The 26,846-nt window shown below is 50.6% G+C and overlaps 1 protein-coding gene and 2 non-coding genes across 6 annotated transcripts; all 3 read right to left on the bottom strand.

The window, feature by feature from the left end:
* Positions 1-8,544: 8,544 nt before the first annotated feature.
* Positions 8,545-25,713, bottom strand: Pabpc4 (poly(A) binding protein cytoplasmic 4). Of its 4 annotated transcripts, none has more exons than XM_028854487.2 (16): positions 24,600-25,713; positions 21,503-21,696; positions 18,723-18,838; positions 17,472-17,611; positions 17,049-17,143; positions 16,127-16,264; positions 14,979-15,074; positions 13,273-13,545; positions 12,958-13,045; positions 12,727-12,846; positions 12,193-12,279; positions 11,973-12,100; positions 10,073-10,166; positions 9,846-9,976; positions 9,471-9,574; positions 8,545-8,857 (listed from the first exon to the last, which is right to left on the bottom strand). In XM_028854487.2, the coding sequence occupies exons 1-15, from the start codon at positions 24,790-24,792 to the stop codon at positions 9,482-9,484; spliced, it is 1,986 nt and encodes a 661-aa protein (XP_028710320.1). In that variant the 5' UTR covers positions 24,793-25,713; the 3' UTR covers positions 8,545-8,857; positions 9,471-9,481. The 4 variants fall into 4 exon arrangements, with proteins under 4 accessions (XP_028710320.1, XP_028710321.1, XP_028710322.1 ...); XM_028854488.2 differs by having other exon boundaries at positions 12,775-12,846; XM_028854489.2 differs by lacking the exon at positions 12,193-12,279 and having other exon boundaries at positions 24,600-25,712.
* On the bottom strand, positions 14,639-14,771 carry LOC114681178. Its single transcript, XR_003732873.1, has one exon. It is a non-coding gene; the product is annotated as a small nucleolar RNA SNORA55 (small nucleolar RNA).
* LOC114681177 lies at positions 16,522-16,654 on the bottom strand. Its single transcript, XR_003732872.1, has one exon. It is a non-coding gene; the product is annotated as a small nucleolar RNA SNORA55 (small nucleolar RNA).
* Positions 25,714-26,846: the final 1,133 nt, after the last annotated feature.

Raw genomic sequence — 26,846 nt, 5'->3', positions numbered from 1 at the left:
CGCTGGCACCAATGAGTCCAGAATGCGCAAAAAAGAAACCCGTCTCGAAAAACCAAAAAAAAAAAAAAAAGGTGTGTGCCTCCACTGCCGACTGATAGTATCTCATTTTAAATGGACTTGGCAGTGCGGCCCAGGCCAGCCTGCCTAGCAATGCCATCTTCTTCTCCCAGAATGTACCCCTGCTGCTGTATTGAACAACAAATACAAATACAAACTCTGTGAGTTCGAGGCCAGCCTGGGTTACAGAGTAAGTTCCAGGACAGCCAGGGCTACATGGCTTTGTTATACTTACCCCAAACCATCTCCGAGTGAGATGTGAAAAGGGCCAAGCTGTAGCACTAGGGTTCCTAGGGAGGAGACATGATAGGTGTGGCCCTAACCTGTGGCACCAACTCTGTCCTCGTGGGCGAAGTCTTTCTTCTTACTGGGGGGGGAGCTCATTTAAAAAAATTCTTCCCAGCCAGGCAGTGTGGCACACACCTTTAATCCCAGAACTTGGGAGGCAGAGGCAGGAGGATCTCTGTGTTGGAGGCCAGCCTGGTCTACAGAGCGAGTTCTAGTACAGTCAAGGCCTTTACACAGAGAAACCCTGTCTCAAAAAAAAAAAAAAAAACTTCTTTATGTAGGAAACTTACATATATACTGGGGAATGTTTTTTAAATTAATTTTAAATTTAAAACTTAAAGAATAGACTATAAGTCCCGCAATTCCACCGTCTAGCTAACCAGGTTAATAGTCCTCTGGTTTCTTCTTGGAGCCTGGGTATACATGTCCTCACGGGCTATGTGGGTAACTTAGAAAGTTAGAGTTGTACTGTACACTGCTGGTGAACCAATTCAGTATATAATGGACTTTAAAATTTTGTGATAGTAAATATTTTTAAAACAAATTTGAACAGTAGTCTGTCTATGCCTTGATTTCTGCCTCCTCTCCACAGGACAGGCTCCCCAGCAGGCAGCGGGTGCCTCATTGAGCATGGTCTCAAGATTGGCCCACAGCCAGGCAGTGGTGGCGCATGCCTTTAATCCCAGCACTCTGGAGGCAGAGGCAGGAGGACCTCTGTGAGTTTGAGGCGATCTGGTCTACAGAGTGAGTTCCAGGACAGGCAAGGCTACATACACAGAGAAGAGAAACCCTGTCTCAAAAAAAAAAAAGACCAAACAAAACAAAACCAAAAGCCAGGTCCTGCTGGGCTCTAAATCAATGAACACGGCCCAAGTCAACCTAATGTGTGAAAGCCCAGTGTACCAACCTGGGCTGCTCCAGAGCCACCAAGGCCAGGGCAGCAGGCTTCTCTCCTCCCCTCCAGGTTTACCCTGGGACCCTAGATGAGAACACATCCTGAGAGCAACAGCCCCACCCGCAGGCTCTTGATTTCAAAACAGACACTGGATCAGGTGGCCGCGGGTGGGGACGAGGTTCCCTGGTGACTGGGGGGGCTCAGCCCGTCCACACGAGATACCACAGGGCATGGCGAGAAGGGAGCAAGGCCAGCCTCCTGCAGGCTGCCGTTTCCGGGCAGGACTCGGGAGGGGTGGCGGAGAAACAACTCTGGCTTGTGTGTGTTTGACGGTTCCGAAGGGGACGTGTATATCCCATGGGAGAAACATTCTGTCGTGGCGTCAGGGGGTGAATGAGGAGAGGACATGTTGTGAGACTGACCAGAGACAGCCGTTAGCTACAGCACCAGTATGTGCGAGCAGAAACCGGCCTGGCCAACCTGGTTCCCTGTCTGGCCAGTAGGAAACAGAGAGCATTTCTCCCAGTTTTGATTTCAACCTTCCAGCACTGAGCACGTAGGGGAGGGGTCTCCCCAAAGTCTCAGCCTCAGGAAGGTTAGGTCTGTCCCAGCTGCCACCTCGGGGACCTAGCTGGAGGTCACTACAAAACCCAGGGTTATCAAAAACAAATGACAAACACTGCTCAGGAGCCACAGATGGCCAAGACAGGTTGTGACAGGCCACGCCTGGGAAAGCCGATGGCTAGGCACAGCGGCCCGTGGCAAGGAGGGGGACTCTTGTATTGGCTCCAGGCCCCAGCTACCCCTGGGAAAGTGCCCAGAGCGTGACAGGCCAGGCTGTACTTTGCAGGAACTGTTCCCAAGGAAGCCAAAGGGTTCAGGCCCACGCCAGCTTGCTTCACAGGACACCCCCAGCACCAGCGCTCACGAGGCTACCTCCTCCTTCCCGAACTCAGGGTCAAAAGCAGAGACTAGAGAGCACCTGTGCCAGGCAGCTGTGACCACCTGCTTTGGCTTCTTATGTTTGTGGCTCTGGGCCTTGACGGCAGAGCAGAAAAATCAGGAATCAAAGAGAAGGAAAGCGTGAGGGCCTGAAAACCTCAGGGATCCTCATCCGCACTCGGAATCTGACTACAGAGAACCCTCTCTAGACCTTGCACAAGGCTTCTAGCCAGAGCAGGGGCAGGGTGACCTACTTCAACCTGCTTCAAGATAGTGGGGCCTTTGGGCCTCCCCAGACACGCAGAGCTCACTACCCAGTCGGTCTGCTTTGCGTAAGTCAGGAAGAACTGGAAGCCACTGGCGTTTGGGCCCAGCTGGCCTCGGAGAGGCTTGGGAGGAATAAGCACGGTCTCCCTGCACTCTGCTCCCGGTCCTTAAAGCGTGTCTGCACAGCCCTCTGGCGGCTGGCTCAGGCTCTGGGGGTGCGTTAGCCTCACCTGGTCCTTCCTTCACTCAGCGGTGAGGCAGGCTAAAGAGGGTGGTTCTGATCGTTTAACACTGGTTTCTCTTCTTATTTATTCAGCAAATACTAGCTATGTGGACCTCCTTGTGGAGGTCCCCACCATGGGGAAACGTAACCTAGTGGGGAAGGGTCACCCCAAAGATGACTGTAGAGAGCCTGGGGTACAGGGCCCTCACTGCAAGCAGGGGGTGTGGAGTCTGAATCTCCAGTGCCTGTGTACGAAGTCGGACACATGTCTGCAACCTCAGCCCTGGGGTAGGGGTGGAGATGGGCAGCCCGAGAGCTAGATGAAATGGAGAGCTGTGGATTCAGTGAGAGGCACTGCCTAGAGGGACACCAAACACCGTTCTCTGGCCTTGGGAAGCTAAAGGATCGGCTGTTACAAGACCATTCTCAGCTACAAGGCGAGTTTGAAGCCAGTCCAGGGTTCACGAAACTTCCTCCAAACAAAATGCCGAGGTCTGACAGGACAGCTCAAAGGCTGAAACACTCTCTGAGTCTGATGACGAGTTCTCTCCCCGGCACCCACATGAAGGTGCCAGGAACGAACCGACTCCAGAGTTATCGGCTGACATCCACACGGACATCATGACATGTGTGCCCCACATCACACACACAATAGTTAACAAGTGAAAATATTTTTATTTTTTGTTTTTTCAAGGCAGGGTTTCTCTGTGTAGCTCTGGCTGTCCTAGAACTCACTCTGTAGACCAGGCTGGCCTCGATGCACCTGCTTCTGCCTCCTGAGTGCTGGGATTAAAGGTGTGCGCCACCACCACCTGACTGTAAATATGTTATTTTTTTATTATTAAAATTAAAATTGAGGGGAAAAATTATCTGTCCAGGCATGATAGCACTTGCCTTTAATCCCAGGACTTGGGAAGTAGAGGCAGGTTGGCAAACTCATGGCCAGCCTGGGCTATGGAGTAAGTCTCAGGCTATCCAGGGCTACCTAGTAGGAGCCTGTCTAAGCCACAACAAAAAGAAGGCTCCGACCAAACTAGCAGGAGACAGAGGCCATCCTGGAGACAAAAGAGCACCTTGGGGAACTGTGTGGTAGGGGTGGAGGGTAGGGGGGCAGCTGGGCCCAGATGAATGCCAAGAATGAGCCCCAAGACAATGAGCCCCAAGCAAGCTGGGTGGTAGTGTCTGCTAAAACGGGAAGTGTGGAGAAGGGGAACAGGTGGCTTTCATCTGAGAAGTCTAAGGGGTCCATGTCGAAGTCTAGGGGAGCCACTGAAGACCACAGGCAGACAGCAGCCAAGAGCAGGAAGCCATAAAGCCATGAGGTGGGGAAGACTCACATAGAGGCAGAAGTCAACATTGCAAAGTCCTGGGGCAGGATGTGCTTGCCCAGGACCAGACTCTCAGTGGGGTGGTACTGCCCTCTAGAGGCTACTTGGAAACTGCAAGGTACATCAGTAATCTTTGGCCTAACTACAAAGTCAGACCCTGTCTTACAAACAGCAGCCCAGCGGTGGCACCCGCCTTTTTATCTCAGCCGAGGCAGGTGGATCTCTGTGAGTTCGAGGCCAGAACGGTCAATGGAGTGAGTTCCAGGATAGCTAGGGCTACACAGAGAAACCCTGCCTCAAAAAACCATACAGAGATAAAGCCGGCCTCAAAAAATAAACAACAAAACAACAAAAAAGAAAACAGGCATGGAGGCACCTACTTGTAACTCCAGCAGTTAGGAGATGGAGGTGAGAGAATCAGCAGTTCAAGGTCATTCTCCACTACATAGTGAGTTTCAGACCAGCCTGGGTTAGATGAGGTCCTGTCTTAAAAAGAAAAGAAAACAAAACAAAACCCAAACCAGCTAGTGATGGTGTTACACACCTTTAATTCCAGGACTTTGGAGACAGAGGCAGGCGGACTTCTGTGAATCCCAGGTCAGCCTGGTCTACATAGATAAAAGTTTAATTACGTAAAAGCAAGTTTTCACACAGCAAAAATGCATTATAAACAAAGTAAAATAATAAAAACAACAGCCTGATAAACCAAGAGAAACGTTTGTGTGCCTCGGATATCACACAATGTCTAATACCCAAAGACACGCAGGATCTTGGATTAAGTCTTCGGCTCAGCTAGTGGCGAATCTGTGTACGCAGCATGCCTGGGGCTCCCATGCCCAGCTCCGACAAGGGGACGACGAATGTGACATTGGAAAGGTGAAGGGCTGGAGAGATGGTTCAGCCCTAAGAGCACATAATGCTCTTCCAGAGGGCCGAGTTCAGAACCACCTGTCACCCCAGCTCCAGTGGGATTAGACACTAGTGGCTTCCACATTCATGTGTTTGCACAAACACACAATTAAAAATAAAGTTTAAAAAAGTTTGAAAGGATGCCGGGCGGTTGTGGCGCACGCCTTTAATCCCAGCACTCGGGAGGCAGAGCCAGGTGGATCTCTGTGAGTTCGAGGCCAGCCTGGGCTACCAAGTGAGTTCCAGGAAAGGTGCAAAGCTACACAGAGAAACCCTGTCTCAAAAAAAAAAAAAAAAGTTTGAAAGGTGGTAGTGGCACACCTGTATACTTGAAAGGCTAAGGCAGGAGAATTTCAGCTAGCTTGAGGCTACACAATAAAACCGTCTCAAAGGTAAAATAAGACAGTTGCTTGGAACTCCAGCTCCAGAGGATCCAACACCCTCTTCTGGCCTGCTCAGGCACCCATACTTGGTGTGCACACACAGCACATAAAATTTAAAACAAATCTTTTTTTGAGACAGATTCTGTGTAGCCCTGGCCATCCTGGAACTCACTCTGTAGACCAGGTTGGTCTCAAAATCAGAGATCCACCTGCCTCTGCCTCCAAAGTGGTGGGATTAAAATCACGTGCTACCACAGCCTGCTTCTTTCCAGTAATTTGACCCTTTGACCCAGTAATTCTAATTCTAGGAATTTACCCTGTAGACTTTGTAGAACACATTTCCTCTGAGCGAAACAGCCGCCTTCTTCATCCGATCAGCTGTAAGACTTAATCACCTTCAATCTGGAGGGGACCTGGAAAATCACATACACACACACACACACACACACACACACACACACACACACACACACACAAATGCCATCTGTATGCAATTCTGCAATTGCATGTGACCTTGTGGGCTCAGATTCTCAGGAGGTACTAGATAGACAGATTGGGGAAGGTTGAAGGGAGGGTGTCCATCTCTGTGACTGTAGGGAAGCCATCCATGCTTGGTAAACTCTCCATTGCAGCTGTTTGGAGACGCCCACCCTCCTGTCAATAATCCCTCACCCAGGCTCTGTAAGGAAGCCCGGGGTGAATTGGTAGAATCCTACTTCCACTTGATAATGGGGACCTCATAAGGAGAGAACAGACATTGTTTACACCTCAGGGGAGGAACTCTGGCTAAATCCTCACACCGAGCTCTCAATGTGCATATTGTGTATTATTCTAACAGAAACTGCCCACAAAAACCATGCACAGGGCCCCGGCCGAACCAATGACGGCCAGTCTACCTGTGGACTAGGAAAAGGGAAGACACCTAGTGTGGTGGTAATCTAATTGTACTGAAATATTATTTTGATTGTATGTTAATAAATAAAGTTGTCTGGGGGTCAGAGCTATTAGAGCCATAGCAAGAGTGTGGCGGTGGTGGCACACGCCTTTAATCCCATAAGATCTCTGTGTGTTCAGGGATACAGTCAGCATTGGAGACATATGCCTTTAAGACCTAGGGGGCTGTACATTCAGACAGTGACGAGGCAGTCATGTGTTGGGTTTACAACCAATGAGAAGGCAGAACAACATACTTTAAAAAAACGAACCGACAGGAGGTAGGTCTCTTTTCGCGAAGCTGGGACAGCAGAAGGAAGGGTGAGATTTAGCTCTGAGCTCTGACCTCTCGGCTTTCTCTTTTACATTGTTTTGTGTTTCTTATTTAATAAGACGGTTGTTACATCAACAACTAGACCTGCTGTGGACTGAATTCCAGAGGCTGCTACACAGATAAGGCAAGTGAGAAAAGAATATTTTTCATAATGTTTTAGGTTTTAAGCAAGAATAGAGGAGAAATAAGGACATGTTTCTATTTGTATCTGGGGAAAAAAAAATAAAAGCAGAAAACCCCAAGGATTTTCCAGAATTGGTTGTTATGGTTTGGACTGGAAGTTTTCCCAGTTCTGAAAGTGTGTTCCTCAGCTAAGGGCACTGTTCTGGGAAGGGGGGGGGGGTCTTTGTGGTACAGGGACTCAGCCACACCTGAGTCACTAGAGTGGGCTTTGAAGGTGATGTCTGCCCCAGTGCTGGCTCAGGGCTCTGACCGTCGGCTGCTGCTCCGCCATGTCCTCCCTGGAGATGCTCCTGTTGGGCATTTTGTCCCGGTGATGGGAAAATCAACCAGTTTTAACACAAGCGAGAGGGAGAAGGGGCAGCAGTTTCATGTACGATTCTTAGCATGGCTTTCATCTTTAAAGTATGTGTACCCGTGTTCCGCCTGCACGGATGTCTGCCTGTCACGTGTGTTCCTGGTGTCCTGAGGCCAGATGATGGATCTCCAGAACCAGAATTACACAAGGTTGTGAGGCCCCATGTGGGTGCTGGGACTCAAATCCAGGTCCTCAAGTGCAACAAGTGATCTTAACCACCCAGGCAACTCTCTACCCTGGTTTTCACCAGCAGATGCATTTTTTTTTTTTTTTTTTTTTTTTTTAAAGACAGGCATGGCGGCTCACACCTCTGATCCCAGCATTCAAGGACAGTGAATTCCAGTCCAGGCTGTTCTATAGATAGTTTAGTTCCATGTCAACCAGGGCTACCCAATGAGACCCTGTCTCAAAATTATTAATAACAAAAAGCCAAGCATGGCATAGGCCTTGTGATCTCAGTATTCAGACAAGCCGAGACTAGAATTCAAGTATTACAACATGAATTTGAGAAAAAAAAAAAAAAACCCTCAAAAATGAAAGCTGACTTTGCCTTCCCCGAGTGATGGCAGGTGTCTGAGTCCACTCCCTGTGCTTCCTCACAGGCCACACTGTCCGCAGTGTTCCTGCCAGAACGGGGACTTGGCTGTCATCAGGAGGGAGCACCTGTCTGCAGCGCTCAGGACAGCTTAAGCCCCGGCCCGTTTCCTTCAAAAGGACAACAGAAACCTGGGAACTGGCTTCAAATGAAGGGGACTCCGACCATTATCAGCTGGAACCCTCAGCCCAGCAGGAAAACCACCCAAGTCACTGTCCCAGGAGTCTCAACATGGCCAGAGACAGTGTGGTTCCTGAGTTTTGTACTGTTTTCTAGAAAACAGTAAAGCTGGGCATCATTACCCACACCTTTCATCCTATCATTCAGAAGAAAGAGGCAGTGAGTTGAGGTCAGCCAGGCCGACAAAAGGAAAACTAAAACTTTAAAATTAAAATTAAGTAGCTGGGTGGTGGTGCACACCTTTGATCCCAGCACTAAGGAGGCAGAACCAGGAGGATCTCTGTGAGTTCGAGGCCAGCCTGGGCTACAGAGGGAGATCCAGGACAGGTACCAAAACTACACAGAGAAAAATAAATTAAGTATTGAGGAATAAGTGGGGCATAATGTTGTTTCCTCAACTAGTGCAAAGAAACATCTGTGTTTACCTCCTTTATGTACATATATACATAAAACCTGATTATATTCATGTACAGAAAAAAAGACTGAGTCCAGAGATTGGTACGTGTCAGGAAAGCTCCATCCCAGCCAACATTTAACTTACTCTATCCTTGCTATAACCCTAAACTATTATCCTAAAAAATAATGAAAAGTAAATGCACTTGCTCCATTCAGAACCTAATAGTACTTCCAGCAAAAGCCCCAAATTATGGAATAAAGCACACAAATATAACAGCCAGTTTTATATTTTCCTTTCTTTATTGAGAAACTTAAGTCTTGGGTACATCAAAACCAATTTCTGGGAGGGGAAAAATAATCAGAACCCCCCAATAGAAAAAAAAAAAAAAGTTACCACCTGGGCCATAGCAGAACCCAGAGAATATATTTTTATAATTGAAAAATTCTAGGTGCCTCATAATTGACCTTTTGATACAAAATGACCTATTGAATTTGCAACTTGTAGTTCTTGTTGTGGAGGTCCACAGACAAACTAGGAAGTCTTCAGACCTTAGCTGAATGCCAGGAGGGGTTATTTGGCTTTTGACTCCTAAAAGAGAAGCACCAACAGAAATAAGCAAGCATGTGAAAGACCCAGTTCCGCAGTTAGCATCAGCTGCCCCCCCACAGCCCTGACCTCCACCCTCTGCCTTTGCCCATCGCTCCTTTCTGTGTAAGGAGCCCACTAGTCCTGGCCACTCTTATAAACTCTTGCAGGCCAAGGCTGCAGCTCTCAGAAGTCAGGGGTGCCCCTTCTCCCCTAGACCCGATGCACTCCCAGAGAAGAGAACACACCCCAACCTCAGGTCAGGCTACAAGATGTGACCAGACAGCAGGCAGCTCTAATGATGTAATTATGAGCATGAGAACTGTTTCTTTCTGTCACTATTTCAGGCCAGTAAGGTTATTCATCTTTATGAGGTGGGAGGCCTGATCAGCCACGTGTGATCAGGAGCTCTTAAAGGAGACTACTTATTACGGGTGCATAGCCAAGGACCTTCTGTGTTGCTAACATGAGCACTGGGACTACAGGCAGATGCTAAGTTCTGCCTCGAACGTCAACTAGCATTCTGGAGGCGGAGTGAATTTAGGGGCATCCTGGGGCATATGGTGAGACCCTATCTGGAAAACCAAACCAACAAAAAAACGACTGTCCAACATACTTTTTCCTTGTCTAAGAGGTAGCAGCAGCAGCAACAGTGCCCACCTTCTGGGCGGCTTCTTTCTTGGCATGATGAGCCTGCAGAACTGCCACAGCTTCATCCACCTGTCAAAGACCCCAGTGCCCAGTGACGGGGGAGAGCGCCTGTCTCTCCCCGGCACCCAGACCCAGTGGATGAATGAGTAGAGGGTCCCTGGCTTCCCCTGGTGCTGGACAGCTGACGCCTTCGGCAGGAGCCCACATCCCACAAGAGGCACTGAGAGGGGCAGCAGACCTTTGCCTCAACAGACAGAAGGCAGCATTCTCTCTAAGGGCCCACCCACCCCCATTCCCTGAAGCTGAGCCCTGATGCCACAGGGCCTGAAAAGCAGCTCACCTTGGACCGGAGAGACTCGGGTGACTCCAGCATGTGGAGCAGCTCCGAGTTGTCGATTTCCAGCAGCATCCCTGTGATCTTTCCAGCCAGATTTGAATGCATTGTTTGGATGAGTGGGAACAAACGCTCCCCTGTGGGCAGAACGGTCATCATCACCACCAACCCCAGTGAACACAGCTGGCACCAACCAGGCTCACCGCCCTCTTCTACAAGCCCGGGACACTCACCCAGCATCTGCTTCTGTTCCTGGGGGGGTGCTGCAGCCAGCATCGAGGCAGTCAGCGGCTCCTGCCCCTGGACATGAACTGCAGGCTGTGGCGCCTGTGAACCAGGACAAGCAGCGGGGTCAGCACTCCGGAAGACAAGCAAGCTAAACAGCTCAACATGTCCCCGAGTAGAAAAAGGAGGAATGAACGGAGATGGCTGTCTTGTGCTTAGAGAACCCTGTCCTTGGGGGAACTGAAGGACAGACAGCAAGGGACAGAACATGGAGCATAGAAACTAGCCTGGAATGGCAAGCTATCAGAAGTCGGCCCTCTGACCAAATAAACCTGCCATATACGCTGGGTGAACATTCGCTGGGCTCCACTTGCCTTTCAGTACAAGTCAGGCCACAGGGAACATAATTTTATGTCTTTCATGTGGTCCTGGATGGTCCTGAATTCTTCATCTCCCACCCCCAACTCCCAAGGGCCGGAATTATAAGCATATGCCAGTTTCACAGTGGTGTTCACGGCTTCTTCTCCTCTAAGTTCCCTCCACGTTAGTTAATTCCAGTACAAATGGAGACAGGAGAGAGAGTCAAAACATCCCTCAATACACCTCACTCTCCTTACTGGAGTTTTGGTTTTCCATTTAGTCCCTAACCTAGGCTGGCCTTGAACTCATGTATGTAGCTAAGTGCTGACCTTCAACTCCTTCCTCTTGCCTCTCTCTACCGCCCCAGCACCAGGAATACAGGCCATGCCAACATCCTGGCTAGGTTTTTTTCCCCCCTACAGCACTGTGGCCTGGACCAGATTTTATTCTCTCTCTCTCTCTCTCTCTCTCTCTCTCTCTCTCTCTCTCTCTCACACACACACACACGCACACGCACACAAGAATCCACAAAGCAGATCACACTCCTGAAGCTGTCTGTGCAAGCAAGGCCCAGGCCCAGCAAACCACTGCCAAGCACGGAAACAAACTGGCTGTACCTGGCTTACACTCAGTGCAAATAAACAGCTTAGGCAGCAGAAGTTCCCAACACTCTGAAGCCTTTTATTTTGTGTGTGTGTGTGTGTATGTGTGTGTGTGTGTGTGTGCGCGTGTGTGTATAGAGGCCAAGGTCAACCTAGGGCCTTGTTCCTCAGGCACCACTCACCCCACTAAGCTTTCTGAGATGGTCTGGAATCTTTTTCTACCCAGTAGGCTGGCTGGCCTCATGGACCCTGCTTTTGCCTCCCCGATACCAACAAAGATGAATGACCCGGCCAGCCTTCTCTCTGTATACATGGCATGTGCCAGGGGTGAAAGTAGGAGGTCTCCTAACGCTTGCTACCTTATTTTAAGACACGGTCTTTCTCATGGCCTAGCTCACTACTACGTTATACCAGCTAGCCTACAAGTCCAACGGTTTGTCTGTCACCTGTCCCCCAGCACTGGGGACACCATAGTGCCCAGCCTTTACACATGTGCTTGGGATCTGAACTCAGCAAAGTCTGGTCTTGTAAAGCCTTGTAAAGACTGCTAACTGAGCCATGTCCCTAGGCCCTGAAGCTGAGTTTTACTTCTAAGTTAGAGGTTACTAACTGCCTTTATATTCCGCATTAACTTGCAAAACAGCAAGGACCCATTAGGTCACTGGGCGTGAAAGGGACGCCAGGGCTCACAGAGCTGAGACAGGCAGGAGAATAAACATCAAGGGACTGGAAGCACCAGCTGCTGCTTGGTATTTCTGGACTGTTACTAATCAGAAGGCTTAAGCCTGTTGCCCTCAGGGCCAGTGCCTGAGAGCCATCACCACGCGGGAGAGACAGAGCAGGCGTGCCACACCTGGTGAGGAAGGAATCAAGTCACAGCACCGTTAAAACTGAGCACAGACAGGACGCAGGCGGCCGCCACCGCCCCGGCTGTGCCGGGCCTCACCTGCAGAGGCTGAATGGCCGGGTGAGGGCTGCGGACACCCGAGGCGTATTTGTAGGGAGCCACAGCCCTGGGAGCAGCAGCAACCGCAGCGGCGCGGGGTGCAAGGCTTGGCACAGCGGCGGGAACACCTTGTGGGAAGAACACGCAGAAGTGAAGCGTCAGCCTGGGCAGAGGCCCGTCAAATCCCAGCTTTCCCCCTTCTGTGTGCAGCCAATACCACCTCCAGACTGGCAGCTGTCAGTCAGCCCTTGCTGGGCGGCACCAGCCCCACCAAAGTCCATAGCCAAGCGGTCCGGGCACTCAGACCCTACAACAGACCAGCAAACGCACATCAGTGTTGGCAGCAGATGCCCAGCTGGCCACGCCCCACGGAAGAAGGATTCCAACACACGTCTCTCACAGGGCCAAAGGGCCATTCAAGTCTTCGCACATTCAGAACATGACATACTCTATCTAAACGGCTCCTTCTCCCCCACCCCTCAACAGCAGGTTGTCTGTACAGTGATCCAAATGGAATCTCTGGTTAACCCTTCACATGCCACCGATGAGGAAAGGATGTTCAAAGGAACCAACACACCCAGGACTCACTCCGTCGCTGCTCCTGTATGAAGAATCTGCCTAAGCACACAGCCTGAGACAGAACCGGAACTTAGGAAAACGAGCCCCAGACTGACCAAGCCAGGGCAGAGCTAGTCCAGAGCTAGTCATCCTGACCCTCCTCCCCAGCCACGCTCCTACAGGCTAGTTTGCTCACCGACTCTCTGAGTGGAAGTAGGAAGGCCACGAGAGGCCGGAGCATTACCAGTTGGAGCCAGGTGGCGAAGAGCTGGACGAGGCCCAGACTGCCGTATAGCACTTGGCATTCCTTGGAAGCCTGGCGAAGAGAGAGCAAGTCGCTGACACCCAGAGGTTGGGCCCTGAGGCAGGAACTGGACAGGCGGACCCCGGAGAGCGAAGCCCTGCTCCCTTCCTTCCCGCTACCTACCTTGAGGTCTCCCGCCCTGCTGCCAGCGTGGATTAGGCCTCATCTGTGCTAGCTGGTTAGGTGTGTAATATGGAGGTCTGCCCTGAGCCTGGAGAGGAGAAGAGCACCCAAATCCTGAGAACCTGAGCCCGCACCGGTCCTGACTCCCTGGCCTTACTAAGCCCCAGGCCGATGATTTGACTGAAAGCCCGAGGATCGGTTAGCGGGCAGTTTTACTCTCTGAGGTCATGTATGGAGTGACCACAGGTTAATCCTTGTACCCGAACACCAGCATCCCCCCTCCCCCCACAGCCGTGGGTCTCCCAGCAGACACACCTGCGGAACCGCTGGCACGAAGTAGCCGCCGGCCGCAGGCTGGAACTGATTTAAGATGGCACTGGCAGGGAGTGCCCTCATGCCAGCCACCCGCTGCATGTACTGGTTGGTCAGGTGAGCCTTCCGCTCCTCCTTCCTCTGGGCCAGGGCAACGTACAGCGGCTTGGAGCCCACAATCCGCCCGTTCATCTCCGTGACTGCTTTGGTGGCCTCTTCAGGAGAGGAGAAGCAGACGAAGCCAAATCCTTTGCTCCTCCCATCTTCTAGCATCACCTACGAAGAGAGCAGCCGACGTTGGGGGCAGCACAGCCAGGAGCCAACCCCTCCCCGCCCTGGGCCCTGCGGACGTCCACACTCAGGAGAGGCAGGAAGCTGGGAAACCCTTTCCCAACTCCAGCGGCCGTTTTCAGTTTTCCCAGGTCACCAATGGCTGCCACCATGGTTCAGTGGGAGGCAGCCACCCGGGAAGAGGGAGCCTAGTCTGACATGCCCTCAGCCTGGCTCTCCACAAGTAAGACACACATCTCTGAGCACAGACAGCATGCAGCGCTGCTCCGTGCAGTCTGTCTGTCTGTCTGAGCCACCACTCTGGTGGTCTCTCCCTTTCCTGAGAGGATGCTCAGCGCTTGCTTTAGAGTCTCGTGTATCAGCACCACCAGGCCAAAGGCAACCATGTTCTACTCAGGGAATAGGGCCCTGCCATCATCTTGAAAATGGCACCAGGGACACCAAAGTCTAGAGCTTTGCCTGCTGCAGGAGAACTCTCCCACAGGCCAGTCAAGTGAACGACACCAAGAGGAAATAGAAAAACCAGAGCTGGCCAGGACCAAAGCTGTCACATGTCACCTCCACAGCTGCTGTGGCTCATCACTCACACCCTCCAAGGTTCCTTTTGCCAGCACCCTGAAAGGGCTACTGTCACTTAAATACAACATCCCCAGCTGGGTGTGGCAGTGCTCACCTTAATCCCAGCACTCAGGAAGACAGGCAGGTGGATGTCTGTGAGTTCAAGGCCAGCCTGGTCTACAGAGTAAGATCCTATCTCAAAACAAAATATTAAAACCACCCCAATACAAATGCTAACATCCTTTGTACAATGTCCCTACCCTTCGAGCAACTTACACTAAGGGCCAGGGCAGGGCCACAGAATCCTGCTTAGCCACCCAGCCTCCTTTCTCACTATCAGTGGTAACTGCTGCCCCTCTACCGAGCAGCATCTTGTGTCAGTCAGGCGATGCACATTCCCTAAGTGCCAAGGACATGCTACAGATCATGTCCACGTAACCATGGCTACCCAGCCACTCTTGTCCAAAGTTCACATGGAGCCTGCTAACTGTCAAGACCCCCTCACTGCCCAGGAGGAAGGAAGTGTGGCAGAGCTGTAGAGACAGGCCCCAGGACAAATGGAAACGACCCGTCTGGATATCCTCTGCTCTGCTGTGGCACTGCCTTGTCCCCAGACCGGCACCGAGCAGCAGGACTGGGAAAGATCTGAGTGCAGAGGCCTGCAGGGAGGACCAGGGGGCAGACTGCAAGCCCCAGTGCGAGGAGCAGAACACACCACACACCTGCTGCTCCAGAGCAGGACTCTCGGGAGGAATATGCTGGCGTCACAACATTGTACTCAGGACCACCAACACAACATTAATTAACATCAAGAGCCCAACAACAGCGTGTCCTGTTTCCAAACCCACACACTCAGTTACCTTAGCGCTGGTGATGGAGCCGAAAGGAGAAAACTCTTTCCTCAATTTCTCATCGTCAATGGTGTCATCCAAGTTCTTAATGTAGAGATTCACTCCCTGGGGAGGGATCACTGTTAATTACACCTGTACACACACACACACACAGCCACTTCCCAAGTGTGGGGCCCACAATATGCTTGGGAACCTGGCAATTAAAACTCTTGCCTGTTTTTTTTTTTTTTAAAAAAAAAAAAGTGGTGATGCACGCACGCCTTTAATCCCAGCGCTGGGGAGGCAGAGGCAGGAGCAAGCATCTCTGTGAGTTGGAAGCCAGCCTGTTTCCAGGACAGCCAGGACTACACAGAAAACCTGTCTCAAAAACAAAACAAAACGCCCCCAAAACCCTTGCCTGTAACCCCAGCACTCGGGGGAGGAGGCAGGTGGGCTAGTTCGTGTTTGAGGCCAGCCTAGGCTACAAAGCAAGCTCAAAAACACAAAACCCAGAACACAAGTTGGGGCCTAGCATGTATTAAGGAGAGAATTTCTGGGAGTTCAAGGTCAGCCTAGGCTACACTGTGATCTCCTCCAGGCCCCACTGCCTCAAAAGAAAAAAGACGGGCTGGAGAGATGGCTCAGAGGTTATGAGCACTGACTGCTCTTCCAGAGGTCCTGAGTTCAATTCCCAGCAACCACATGGTGGCTCACAACCATCTGTAATGAGATCTGGTGCCCTCTTCTGGCCTGCAGGCATATGTGCAGGCAGAACACTGTATACATAATAAATAAATTTAAAAAAAAGAAAAAAGACAGCAGCAGCAGCAGGGGATTCTGATACAAGGCCAGGCTGAGCAACTCCTTCCCTAAAACCGCCAGGGCCACATCACCTTCTCCACAGCTGCTCTGGCCACTCACTCACCCTCCAGGGTTTTCAGCTACCTGTCACTCCAACGGGGGCATCAGTTTAAGAAAAATGAACCCACCCAGCAAAGAGCAGTAAGCAGACACTTTCAGAACACAGGCTGGAATCACTGTTCCTGCTCATCAATGACTGTCACACCTGGGAGGTCACAACCTTTAAACCTGATCTTTGCAGGGAGTCAAGTACAGATGCTGCGTCCCCCAAAGAGAAGTCTAAAGCACTGCAGACGGGCGCGTTGCAAACACCTCACCTGGTACCGACTAATTCGCTCCTGCTTCAGCTGCTCAAACTTCCGTTTTAGTTCAGCCTGACGTTCTACTTTTTTCTGTGCACGGCCTACAAATATGGCTTTCCCACTCATTTCTTTTCCATTCATTTCTTCCACAGCCTAGAAAGCAAACGGATGTCTTTACTGCAGGTACAGAGACATGGTCTTCTTCAATCTAGAGCAGAGACCAGAAGCCTTCCCCATGGGACTGCCAATCTGCTTCATCCCGCCTCTAAAGCCTGCTCCACTAATCTCCGACTCACCTGGAGAGTGGAGTTAGCATCTAACTGTTAGTGGTTCAGAGATCCCATACCGTTTGTTCCTAATTCCCAGCCCCAGCTCCAACTTCAAAACCCCCTCCCTGCCCAGGAGGAAGTAAGTGTGGCAGAGCTGTAGAGACAGGCCCCAGGACAAATGGAAACGACCCGTCTGGATATCCTCTGCTCTGCTGTGGCACTGCCTTGTCCCCAGACCGGCACCGAGCAGCAGGACTGGGAAAGATTTGAGTGCGGAGGGCAAGAGAGAAAACTCCACACCCAGGATTTGTAGAAACACAGGCAGATGGCCTGAGTCGACTGATGATCTTGCTATAGGCTTTTCAGGCCCCTTCGCAGTTCAGAGTCCAGCACACTGCTCTGCCCACGAGTGGAGACTCAACTCAAGACTTCAGCTTCTCTCCCCGAGAATGGGAACAACTACCTGTCCAAATCTTTCTACAGTAGGAGGTGACAGGTAAGAGCAAATGCTGGGTGACGTAACAGATACACTAACTGTGGATCTGCACCGGTGTTGATGTGTGGGGCACAGAGGTGCACATCCACCACCGGGCAGCCAGCTCTAGCTCAGCTCGCCCATGCACTAGGTACAGCCTACAGGTTCTTCCCGACCCTCCCAGTCCTCTCACCTTATTGGCGTCCTCGTGTTTCTCGTAACTTACAAAGCCGAAGCCTTTGGATTTCCCACTGGGGTCTCTCATCACCTTGACACTTAAGGTTTTACCTATTACCAAAGGACAGAACTGTTAGTGACACGGGTCTCTAACACAGCTCAAGAAGACTTCTTGCTAGTAACTCAGCTGAAGGAAATAAATGTCTGACTGAGCCCAGATGGGTCGAAGGCAGAAAGAGGTACCATGCCTGGTCTAAAATTCAACCAAGCATCTAGGATAACTTACAAAGGAAGGAGCTAGGATGAAACCAGGAGAAAAAGGCCTGAACCCTATTCACCCTGACCCTGAGATAAGTGCCCTGTTTCTTAAGTAAACACAGGTTATTTCTTGCCAGTACAAGAGGACAGACAGACATGTGGGCTACAGACCTCAACTTACCAAACTGGCTGAATAGCTCTTTCAGATTATCATCATCCACTTCTTCCCCAAAGTTTTTGATATAAACATTGGTGAATTCCTTGGCCTTGGCTCCAAGCTCAGCTTCACGCTCTTTGCGAGACTTGAATCTGCCCACAAACCTACAAAGAAATCATGAAGAGTGATTACCCAGAAGGAACAAAACATGACTTCCAGAGGCCCAAAGGAATGCAGATTAAAGGCTGACAGGAGAGGTTAAAACACATGAGGACCCATCCGCCATGAGAACAAGCTCAGATGCCCCAAGTCCCCAGCAGAAAAAAGAAAGAGGCAGGACTATCCTGCAAGGACCAGTCCCAGGGCTCCTGGTTCAGACCAGGGCCACGCCTACCACATCACACTGCCTTCGTGAAGAAACCTGACGACCATGTTTTTAAAACGTTCATTTCTGTGCATCTATGTAAATGCATAGAAAATGTCTGGAAGGATACAAACCAAACTGTTAACAGTGGTTAGTCTTAGCAGCGAACACTGCCGCCATCAGAGGTAACCTTTGCTTTCCTGTTGCATCACATGGTATCCCTAACAGGAAAACATCTCCACACCCCACACACAGAGGCAAACACAGCCTTGTCTATTCCTCACCACCAAGGACAGAAATGAGTGTTGCTTGTAATAGCCACAATGTAACAATAATTTCCCTTGCCCCATAGGGGTCAGCTAAATTCTGTCCCCAACCCACAGTAATGACAAGATGTTATGCAAAGGGATGGATTTTTTTTTTTAAAGCATACAGTGAAATGGAATTGCAGCTCAGAGGAAGGAAGAACTAGATAGGACAATTTGGTGCCAAAAACTAGCAAGAGACCCATGGGCAGACCTGAGTGAAAGGAAAGCCAAGGTCACAGCTAGTAGCTAGCTCCTGGTCAGCCCAGGGCCTCTCCACTCTGCTGCTGGCCAAGACCCCTGCTCAGACGGGCCCAGAGCTGTCTTCCAGCCAGCCCCAGTTGCTGATGCTCAAAACCCACAGATGAAGGCCTTTAAGGGAGAGGCAGCAGGCGGGCCGTGGCTCGGGCAGGGAGCCGATCGTGGCGAGTCAAAAGGGCTGCCATGGCTCGGGCAGGGAGACTCACCAGCCCTGGAGTGGAGAGGTGGGAGCAGGCCACTCTTGGGCCGAGAGAACCAGTAGCCGCCTTGTGTGTGCCAGTTAATACCGAGGTGGGGCCATGGCTGGCTCATGCGATGGTTGTCGCTCCAGACTGGGACACTCACACTTTGCGGTCATTGAGGAGCATGCCATTCATCTTCTCGATGGCCTTGTCGGCAGCCTCTTGGGTCTCGAAGTGGACAAAAGCATAACCCTTAGAACCGTTCTCATCACAGACCACCTGAGGAAGAAAAGGCAGACCACCTGAGCATCCCTGCCACACGCATCAGTCTGGACCTAATGTGACATAACTCGGCACAGCACCAAACACCCACCGAGTCCTCCCCTTACACATGGTTAGCCTGCTTCCATCCCAAGTCATGTTTGTGGAGGCTAGGTCATCCTCAGGTGGGTCTTATGGATACAGGGTCTCTCATCGGCCTGGAACCCACTGGTCAGGTCAGGTCGGCTGACATGCAGGCCCAGAACTGTTTCAGCCTCCTCAGTACTGGCTTATATTATTATACACACAATGCACCCATGTCTACTTTTTGTTGTTTGGTTTTTCGAGACAGGGTTTCTCTGTGTAGTTTTGGTGCCTGACCTGGATCTCTCTGTAGACCAGGCTGGCCTTGAACTCAGAGATCCGCCTGCCTCTGCCTCCCAAGTGCTGGGATTAAAGGCGTGCACACTGCCGTCCGGTCCCCATGTCCATTTATGTATGTATGTTTTTTGAGACAGGGTTTCTCTGTAGCTTTGGAACTCACTCTGTAGACCAGGCCAGCCTCAAACTCAGAGATCCGCCTGCCTCTGCTTCCCCGAGTGCTGGGGCTAAAGGTGTGATCCACCACTACCTGGCTGCCCATGTCCACTTTTTATGTGGACAAACTCACATCCCTTCTTTTTGTTTTTTTGTTTGTTTTTGTTTTTTGTTTTTCGAGACAGGGTTTCTCTGTGTAGCTTTACGCCTTTTCCTGGAACTCACTTGGTAACTCAGGCTGGCCTTGAACTCAGAGATCCGCCTGCCTCTGCCTCCCGAGTGCTGGGATTAAAGGCGTGCGCCACCACCGCCTGGCTACACATCCCTTCTTATATAGCAAGCATTTACTAAATGAGTTTCCTGCTGAGCCCAGGCTTTTTTTTTTCAAGTTCACTTTTATTAATTATTACTATTATTATTTTTAACTTTGGCTGAGTGGTGACATGCTTGTAATACCAGCACTTGGAAGGATAGGCCACAGCTCAGATGAAGTTCAAAGTCATTCATAGTACTTTGCAGTCCAGCCTAGATTGAGACCCTGCCTCAAAACAAAAAAAAAAATTAAAAAGGGGTGTGTGTGTGTATACGCCGCACGTGCATGCAGGTCAATGAGTAAAGATGTTTACCACCAAGCCTCCAGCCAAGTTCATTCACCAGGATCCACAAAGTGGATCAAACTGACTCTTGCTAATCATCCTCTGACCTCCATGAGCACATGGTGAGACAATTAGTTCATAAATAAAAATGTAACTTAGAGAGAAGGCTGGAGACTAGCTCAGTAGAGCACCTACATAGAACTGGCCTGGCCCTGGCTTCAGTGATCAGCACAACAAAATAAGAGAAAAACAAAACAACAAAAAACCCAAGAGATCTGGGGTACAAACCAATGTGCTCAGAAAGACAAACTGTTTCCCAAGCCCACAAAAGAATTCAAGTCTCATGTTGAATATGTAAACAGCCACCATGTGAAGGATACTACAGAATACAGTTAACTAATGCCCCTAAGATGGTTAAGTAAGAGATCCTGGGAACAAAGGGCTTCTGTCCTCTCCTCTCCCTTCTCCAAAATGAAAACTGTTCAAGCTTCCAAAGGAGGTAACATAAGGGGAAGGGACGTGAAGACTAGGCACACAAAAGTACCTGTCAGGGGCAGGAGCTCATCTGGCAGAGTGCTGGCCTGGAATGCCAGCCCTGGGCTCACCCCCCAGTACCATATAAACTAGGTGTGGTAGCACACACTTGTAATCATAGCATTTGGGAGCTGGAGACATGGAGATCAGAAGTTCAAAAGCCAAGCTGAGCTATATGGATCCCTGTCTCAAAACAAAAAAATCTTCAGGTTACATGGGGCTGTGGCTGGGATTACACAAGTATTTTGTGAAGATTCCATTCCCATAGTGGGACACAGCTTGATGAATGGCAGACGTAATTAACGGCAGACCTCTAGTAACAGCTATTCAGGATGCCAAGACTCAGGACCATCATGGGCTCAAGGCCTGACTAGGCAACTTGGTGAGATGTCTCAAATAAAAAGTAAAGAGGGCTAGGGATAAAGTGGGCTTTATGTGGTAATGAGGGAAGTGTGAACAACCCTAATGAGATGCCTTGGGGTGTATACACACACACACACACAGACAGCATTGGGCTGCAGAAGTAGGAATGGGATTATGGAGAGCAAGCTAAAAGAAAAGCAAAGTGTATTATATGATCAAGATTATTATGTATATGCATAAAAATTCCATAATGAAACCATTACCTGTCATTAAAATGTGCTAATAAAAAAAAAAAATACCTTTGCCGGCGTTGTGGCACACGCCTTTAATCCCAGCACTTGGGAGGCAGAGCCCAGCGGATCTCTGTGAGTTCAAGGTCAGCCTGGTCTACAGCGCAAGATCCAGGACAGGCACCAAAACCAGAGAAACCCTGTCTCAAAAACAAACCTTTAACAAACAACAAAACAATTCAGTGGTAGAACACTTGCTTTGCATGCATGAGGCGCTGAGTTCAATCCCCAGGACTAAAGGAAGAGGACGATGTTCCATTTTCAGCATTTAAAAAATTATCATACCCCATTGTCTCCATTCTAAGCATTTATCTTGTTTTCAAGATCCAGTAATTACTCAGCTAAAATAATTCAACGTTTACCTTACAGGACAGGATGTTTCCAAAGGCTGAAAAAGTATCATAAAGTGCCTTGTTGTCTATAGATTTGTCCAGGTTCTTGATGAAGACATTTCCTACACCAGACTTTCTCAGAGAGGGATCCCTCTGAGACCACATGATCCGGATTGGTTTTCCTTTAATCACATCAAAATTCATGGTGTCCAAGGCTCGCTCAGCTGTAGAAGAGGAACACATTTTAATTAAGAATGCTAATCAACTAAGATGACTGACCATTCAAAAAAAAAAAAAAATCACTGGACTATTAATACCTGATAAAAAAATAAATAAATAAAAAGGCATCAAAACCGCCTTAGGGCAGGCACCAAGGTCCTCACCATGGACTAAGTTCCTGTTCAAAGGACTTTGCTGCCCACCAACCTTGACTCAGGTGAGGAGCCAAGTCATGTTCAGTACCTGTCCAAGTCAAGTGGCTGGTTAGTTAGTAAATAGAAACTTAGAGACCCAGTTTTTTATATTTTCTGTTTATTTTTAAGGCAGGGTCTCTCTATCCAGCCCTGGCTGTCCTGGAACCCACATATAGACCATGGAACTCAGAGAGCCCCCTGGCACCGTTTGAGCTCTGGGATTTAGAGAGTATGCCACCACGCTATGCCTACTTTTGTACAAAAAATTCACCACACACACACACACACACACACACACACACACACACACACACGTTTAACTAAGTGTTCTCAGCATTACCGTTGTGGGGTAAACTGTCACACCTTTATCTGAAGGCACAGACAGTAGATAGGCCCCTGCTGCCTTGAGGTGCTTAGACCTTTCAAAGGTTTAATCAGAATTCTACAGAATCCTAGGGCCCTTTCCTTCTAGTAGGTTAGGGAGCTGCTCAACCTAGCCCACCAGGCACCACAGAGGCACTGCGAAGGACCAAAGGTAAACCTCAGCACAGGAAGGTAACAAGTTAAAGGTCAGCCTGGGTTACATGAGATTCCCCGCTCCAGTCACAAAACAGTCAAAGTGGGCAGCAGCTGGATGCTGCGCTCTTATTCCTGGCAGTGTTGTGTAAATTTCCTCCCAAATTAAAACATTCCACCCTAGCCAGGTGGTGGTGGCGGCGGCAGTGCAAAGGTAGGCAGATCTGTGAGTTCGAGGCCAGTCCGCTCTACAGAGCAAGATTCAGGACAGGTTCCAAAACTACACAGAGAAACCCTGTCTTACAGAAACAGAAACCAGCCAAGTGGTCTGGAAAATCTTCAGACAACTGAGGCACCTAGAAAGGACACTCCAACCTGTTGGGCTGTCACATCCATATTCCTGCAAGTAACCCCAGTAAAACTCACGGCTCATGTTGGACTTCACTGGTATCTACACTTTGTCTGTCATGGGCTCTTATCTAGGGTGAGCAGATGTGTGTGTTGTCTCCCTAGAAGTTTTGCCAAACAAAGGCAGGTGGATCTCCCAGTTCAAGGCCAGCCTGGTCTACATTAAGTAGGGAGTTCCAGGCCACACAGACACCCTGCCTCAAAATCAAACACAAAAGTAGGCAGGCCCATTACTTCTCACCTTACCCTTCTTACTTCAAAGGAGCACAAGGACTAGCAACGTGCTTAGGGCACTTGCCCAGTACACCTGAGAACCTGGGTTTAATCCCTAGCACCGCCAAGGAAGGGGAAAAACTCCCTAAAACTGCAACAAATTCAACTATCCAATCAGCCAAGAGGACTGACTCCCAACCTTTCCCATAGCATGTGGGTTAAATCTAGGGGTGGGTGGGTGAGGAGGGACTGCATCTGGGCCTAGTCCTGCAAACTCAAACTACTGCATTATATTAGCAGTAAAGGAGCCCACTCCAACACAATTCCTGATCTATTTCAGACACCACCAGGAGTCAGTAAGCCAGCAAATGGGGCCGCGCTTATTTATAGCAGAGAAGTCGGACAGAGGTATGTGCTGGCAGACACACTGACCAACGGTTCTGCTTTCTCCAAGAGACACAACTTCTGTTCCGAAAGCAGGCAAGGCTAAGGGACCCCATTACTCCCCCACCAAAGCAAAACCAAGCCTCCTCTTTACACCCTCCCAGCCAAACACTAGTACTAGCCTCTAAGTACCAACAGTAGAAATACCCATCGTCAACTAGACCAGTTTCCTGGTCTTGGCTACAATTCGGGAGAAAAGTTTCTGACTCGTGGACAGTGAAGAAAATGGAACACAGATAGGGACCTGGAGGTCCTTTGCCACAGCATGGCTTCTGTCCCGCCCCCCTCCCCCATCAGTGGTCTCTGCAGTTGCTCCTTTTAATCTGGAGTGATGTGCAGCCCTGATTGGGTTTCTTCTGGGTTTATCTGTGGCTTGCCTGGGGTATCCACTGCTCCATCTGGGATAGCAGAACACCACACTGGGAGCCACAACTCCATGTAATTCTTGTCCTTCACACAAGGGTCCTATCTCCTTCAAAAAAGGGTGCCAGGACTAACTACCTGGGCATACCATTCTCCACAGCCTAGAGCTTCACGCAGCGCTGAGAAAAGTCCCCCGAAAAGTGTGGCAAACGACAGGTGCTGGGGGATGGGGGCTGAGCTGGTCGGAGCTGCTGGTTGTGGGTCGGTACCAGCACAGCTCTCAAGGCTGCTTCCTTCCCACCGCCCTCAGCCATCCCTGATCAACACAAGAGTCAAGACTCAGTCCAGGTTAAGGGGCGGGGAGGGCCGGCAGCTCTGCCACCTACACCTTTGGAGGGTGCTGTTCCAACCCACTAAGGAGTGCCAGTCCACGCCAGGGTCTACATCAGACCCACTTCTGCTCGAGCGGAATGGAGCTAGACACACGAGAACGGCCAAGTCACTTTATTCAGATCCCAATTTACAATCTCCTCTAGTCCCCACCCCCACCCAGTAGCCCAAGGTCACCAGGTTAGCAAGCGGAGGAAGCAAGACTGGAAGCCGGGGTCATGACCACATGCCCGGCTCCCAACATCTTGCTCCCCGCTACGGCTTCTCCGGCAACACGCTGTCATGTTCCTCCCCAGCCCTTGCCAGTTCGGCCTCCGCCCACAGGACCCCTAAGGTTCCCCCGGGATCTCCCGAACGTGTGGACCCCGGCTTCTACTCACCGTCAGCTGGCTGCTGGAAGTTGACGTAGGCATAACCCAGAGAGCGGCGGGTGATCATATCGCGGCAGACCCGGATGGACAGCACAGGCCCCGCAGGACTGAACTTTTCATATAGCATGGCTTCGGTGACATCTGAGTGCAGGTCACCCACGTACAAGGAGGCCATGGGGTAGCTGCTGGCCGCAGCATTCATCTCCCCACCCCCCACCACCCCGAGCCCCGCCAGGAGGACTTCTTACAGGACCCACCGCAGGACAAAAGGGGCTCCGAGGAGCCGTGGCCCGCGCCGCAGCGCACAGGTGGCACCAGCGACGCCGGGGAGGCTGGAGCACGCGGGACGCGAGTGCGGGGACGACTTGCACGGAACCGCAAAAGCCCCAAGACAAAAGGCTTTCAAAAAAAAAAAAACAACAATATGGCCCTCTCCTGGAGTTTGTACTCTCCAGCTGTCTTGGGCCGGAGCTTAAAAATAAAAAATTAAAGTTGGGAATTCCCCTTGCAAAGGGGGGGCGGAAAAAATTTTTTTTTGCAGGAGGCAGACAGATGCTGCGCTCACGGCGGCCTCGGGGACACGCGTTTCTCGATAAATATAGGCCCCGGGCTCCCGGCGGTTTACAATTACAGCGGCCCGGGAAGGGGGAAACTAAATCTTTGCCGGGTGCCGGCGAAGGGCAGCCGGACACGTGGTGCGGCCGGCGGGGCGCGGGGCTGCCACGCGGCGCGGAGGCGTGCGGAGGAGGGCCGGGCGGGCCGGGCCGGGGGTGGCTCACCGCCGGACGGACGGACTGACGCGGACAGACGGGCAGGCCGGAAACGTGCGAAAGTCACTTCCCCGCGGGCTCCCAGCACGACTCGCTGGCTCGTTCTTTTTCTTTTTTCTTCTTTTGCTCTTTTTTTTTTCTTTTTTTCTTTTTCTTTTTTTTTTTAAAAGGTTCTCAGGCTTTTTTTGTCTTTTTTTTTTTTTTTTTTAAGCTTTTTCTCTTTTTTGCTTCAGGCTTGCTGAGCCCAAACGCAGCACAGGCTGCTGCGACCCGGGGCGGAGAGAGGCGGCCGGGGCAGCCACCGCTCCATTTATACCGGCCCGCCCCGGGCGCTGCTGGTCGAAGGGCGCCTCGCGACCTGGGCGCAGTCGTGCCCGCCCACTCGGCCCGGGGGCCCGAGGCGGGGCGGCCACACCAGAGTGACCTGGAGCGGCGGCGAGGCGTCACAGCGACCCCTGGCGGTCGGAGGACCCCGGCCGCTCGCACCTGCGGAAGACTCTCCGCACTAGATGGGTTGAGAAGTGTTCTCCCCAACACCCACCATCATCAGATGTGGAACCCCCCCCCTCCAAACACACACACATCCGTAATGTTAAAAACAGCCCCGAAAATGCCTGCTTCTACACAAAGGGACGCTAAATTACGCTCTACATGTTTGAGCTGAGTACATAAGGCATACTGAAGTTTTGAGAGAATATAACCTTGAGGTTGGATGGTGGAGGTCATTAGAAATAGTGGTGTGGGCGGTGGTGGCCCACACCTTTAACCCCAGCACTCAGGAGGCAGAGGCAGGTGGATCTCTGTGAGTTCGGGAACAGTCTGGTCTACAGAGTGAGATCCAGGACAGGCACCAAAACTACACGGAGAAACCCTGTATCAAAAAACCAAAAATTAATTAATGAATGAATTAATAGTGGTGGGGGCGATGGTGAAGCAGACCTTTAATCCCAGCACCCCAGAGGCAGAGGTGTGTGGATCTCTGTGAGTTCGAGGACACCCTGGTCTAGAGTGAGTTCTAGGAGAGCCAGGACTGTTTCACAGAGAAACCCTGTCTCTAAAAAACAAAAAACAACAACAACAGAAAAAAAAGACTTAGCCCTTATCCCTAACTTATATTTATCTGCAAATATTCTAAAATCTTTGGGCTGATGATTCTGGTTTAAGGGCAAGGAACTAACTACATCTAGTGATGTCCTTCTTGCAGGGCATCCCAGGGCAACTCGTGGCAAAACACAGAAAGTGCATCTACACACGTGTATGTGCAATGTGATACAATGTTCTTTTGTTTCTATGTGAAATCTTTTAGTTAAGAGTTTAGGCTTGGACTGGGAGGTGGTGGTACACTTGGGAGGCAGAAGCAGGCAGATCACTGAGTTCAAGGCCAGTCTGGTCTACAGAGTTCCAGGACTGCCAAGGCTACACAGAGAAACCCTGTCTCAAAAAAAAGTTTAGAGGCCAGGGCGGTGGTGACACACGCCTTTAATCC

Source organism: Peromyscus leucopus, chromosome 2 (assembly GCF_004664715.2).
Source record: "Peromyscus leucopus breed LL Stock chromosome 2, UCI_PerLeu_2.1, whole genome shotgun sequence".
In the NCBI taxonomy this organism is placed as follows: Eukaryota; Metazoa; Chordata; class Mammalia; order Rodentia; family Cricetidae; genus Peromyscus; species Peromyscus leucopus.
Note: the sequence above shows the minus strand (reverse complement) of the source record. Positions and strands in the feature narration are given on the sequence as shown.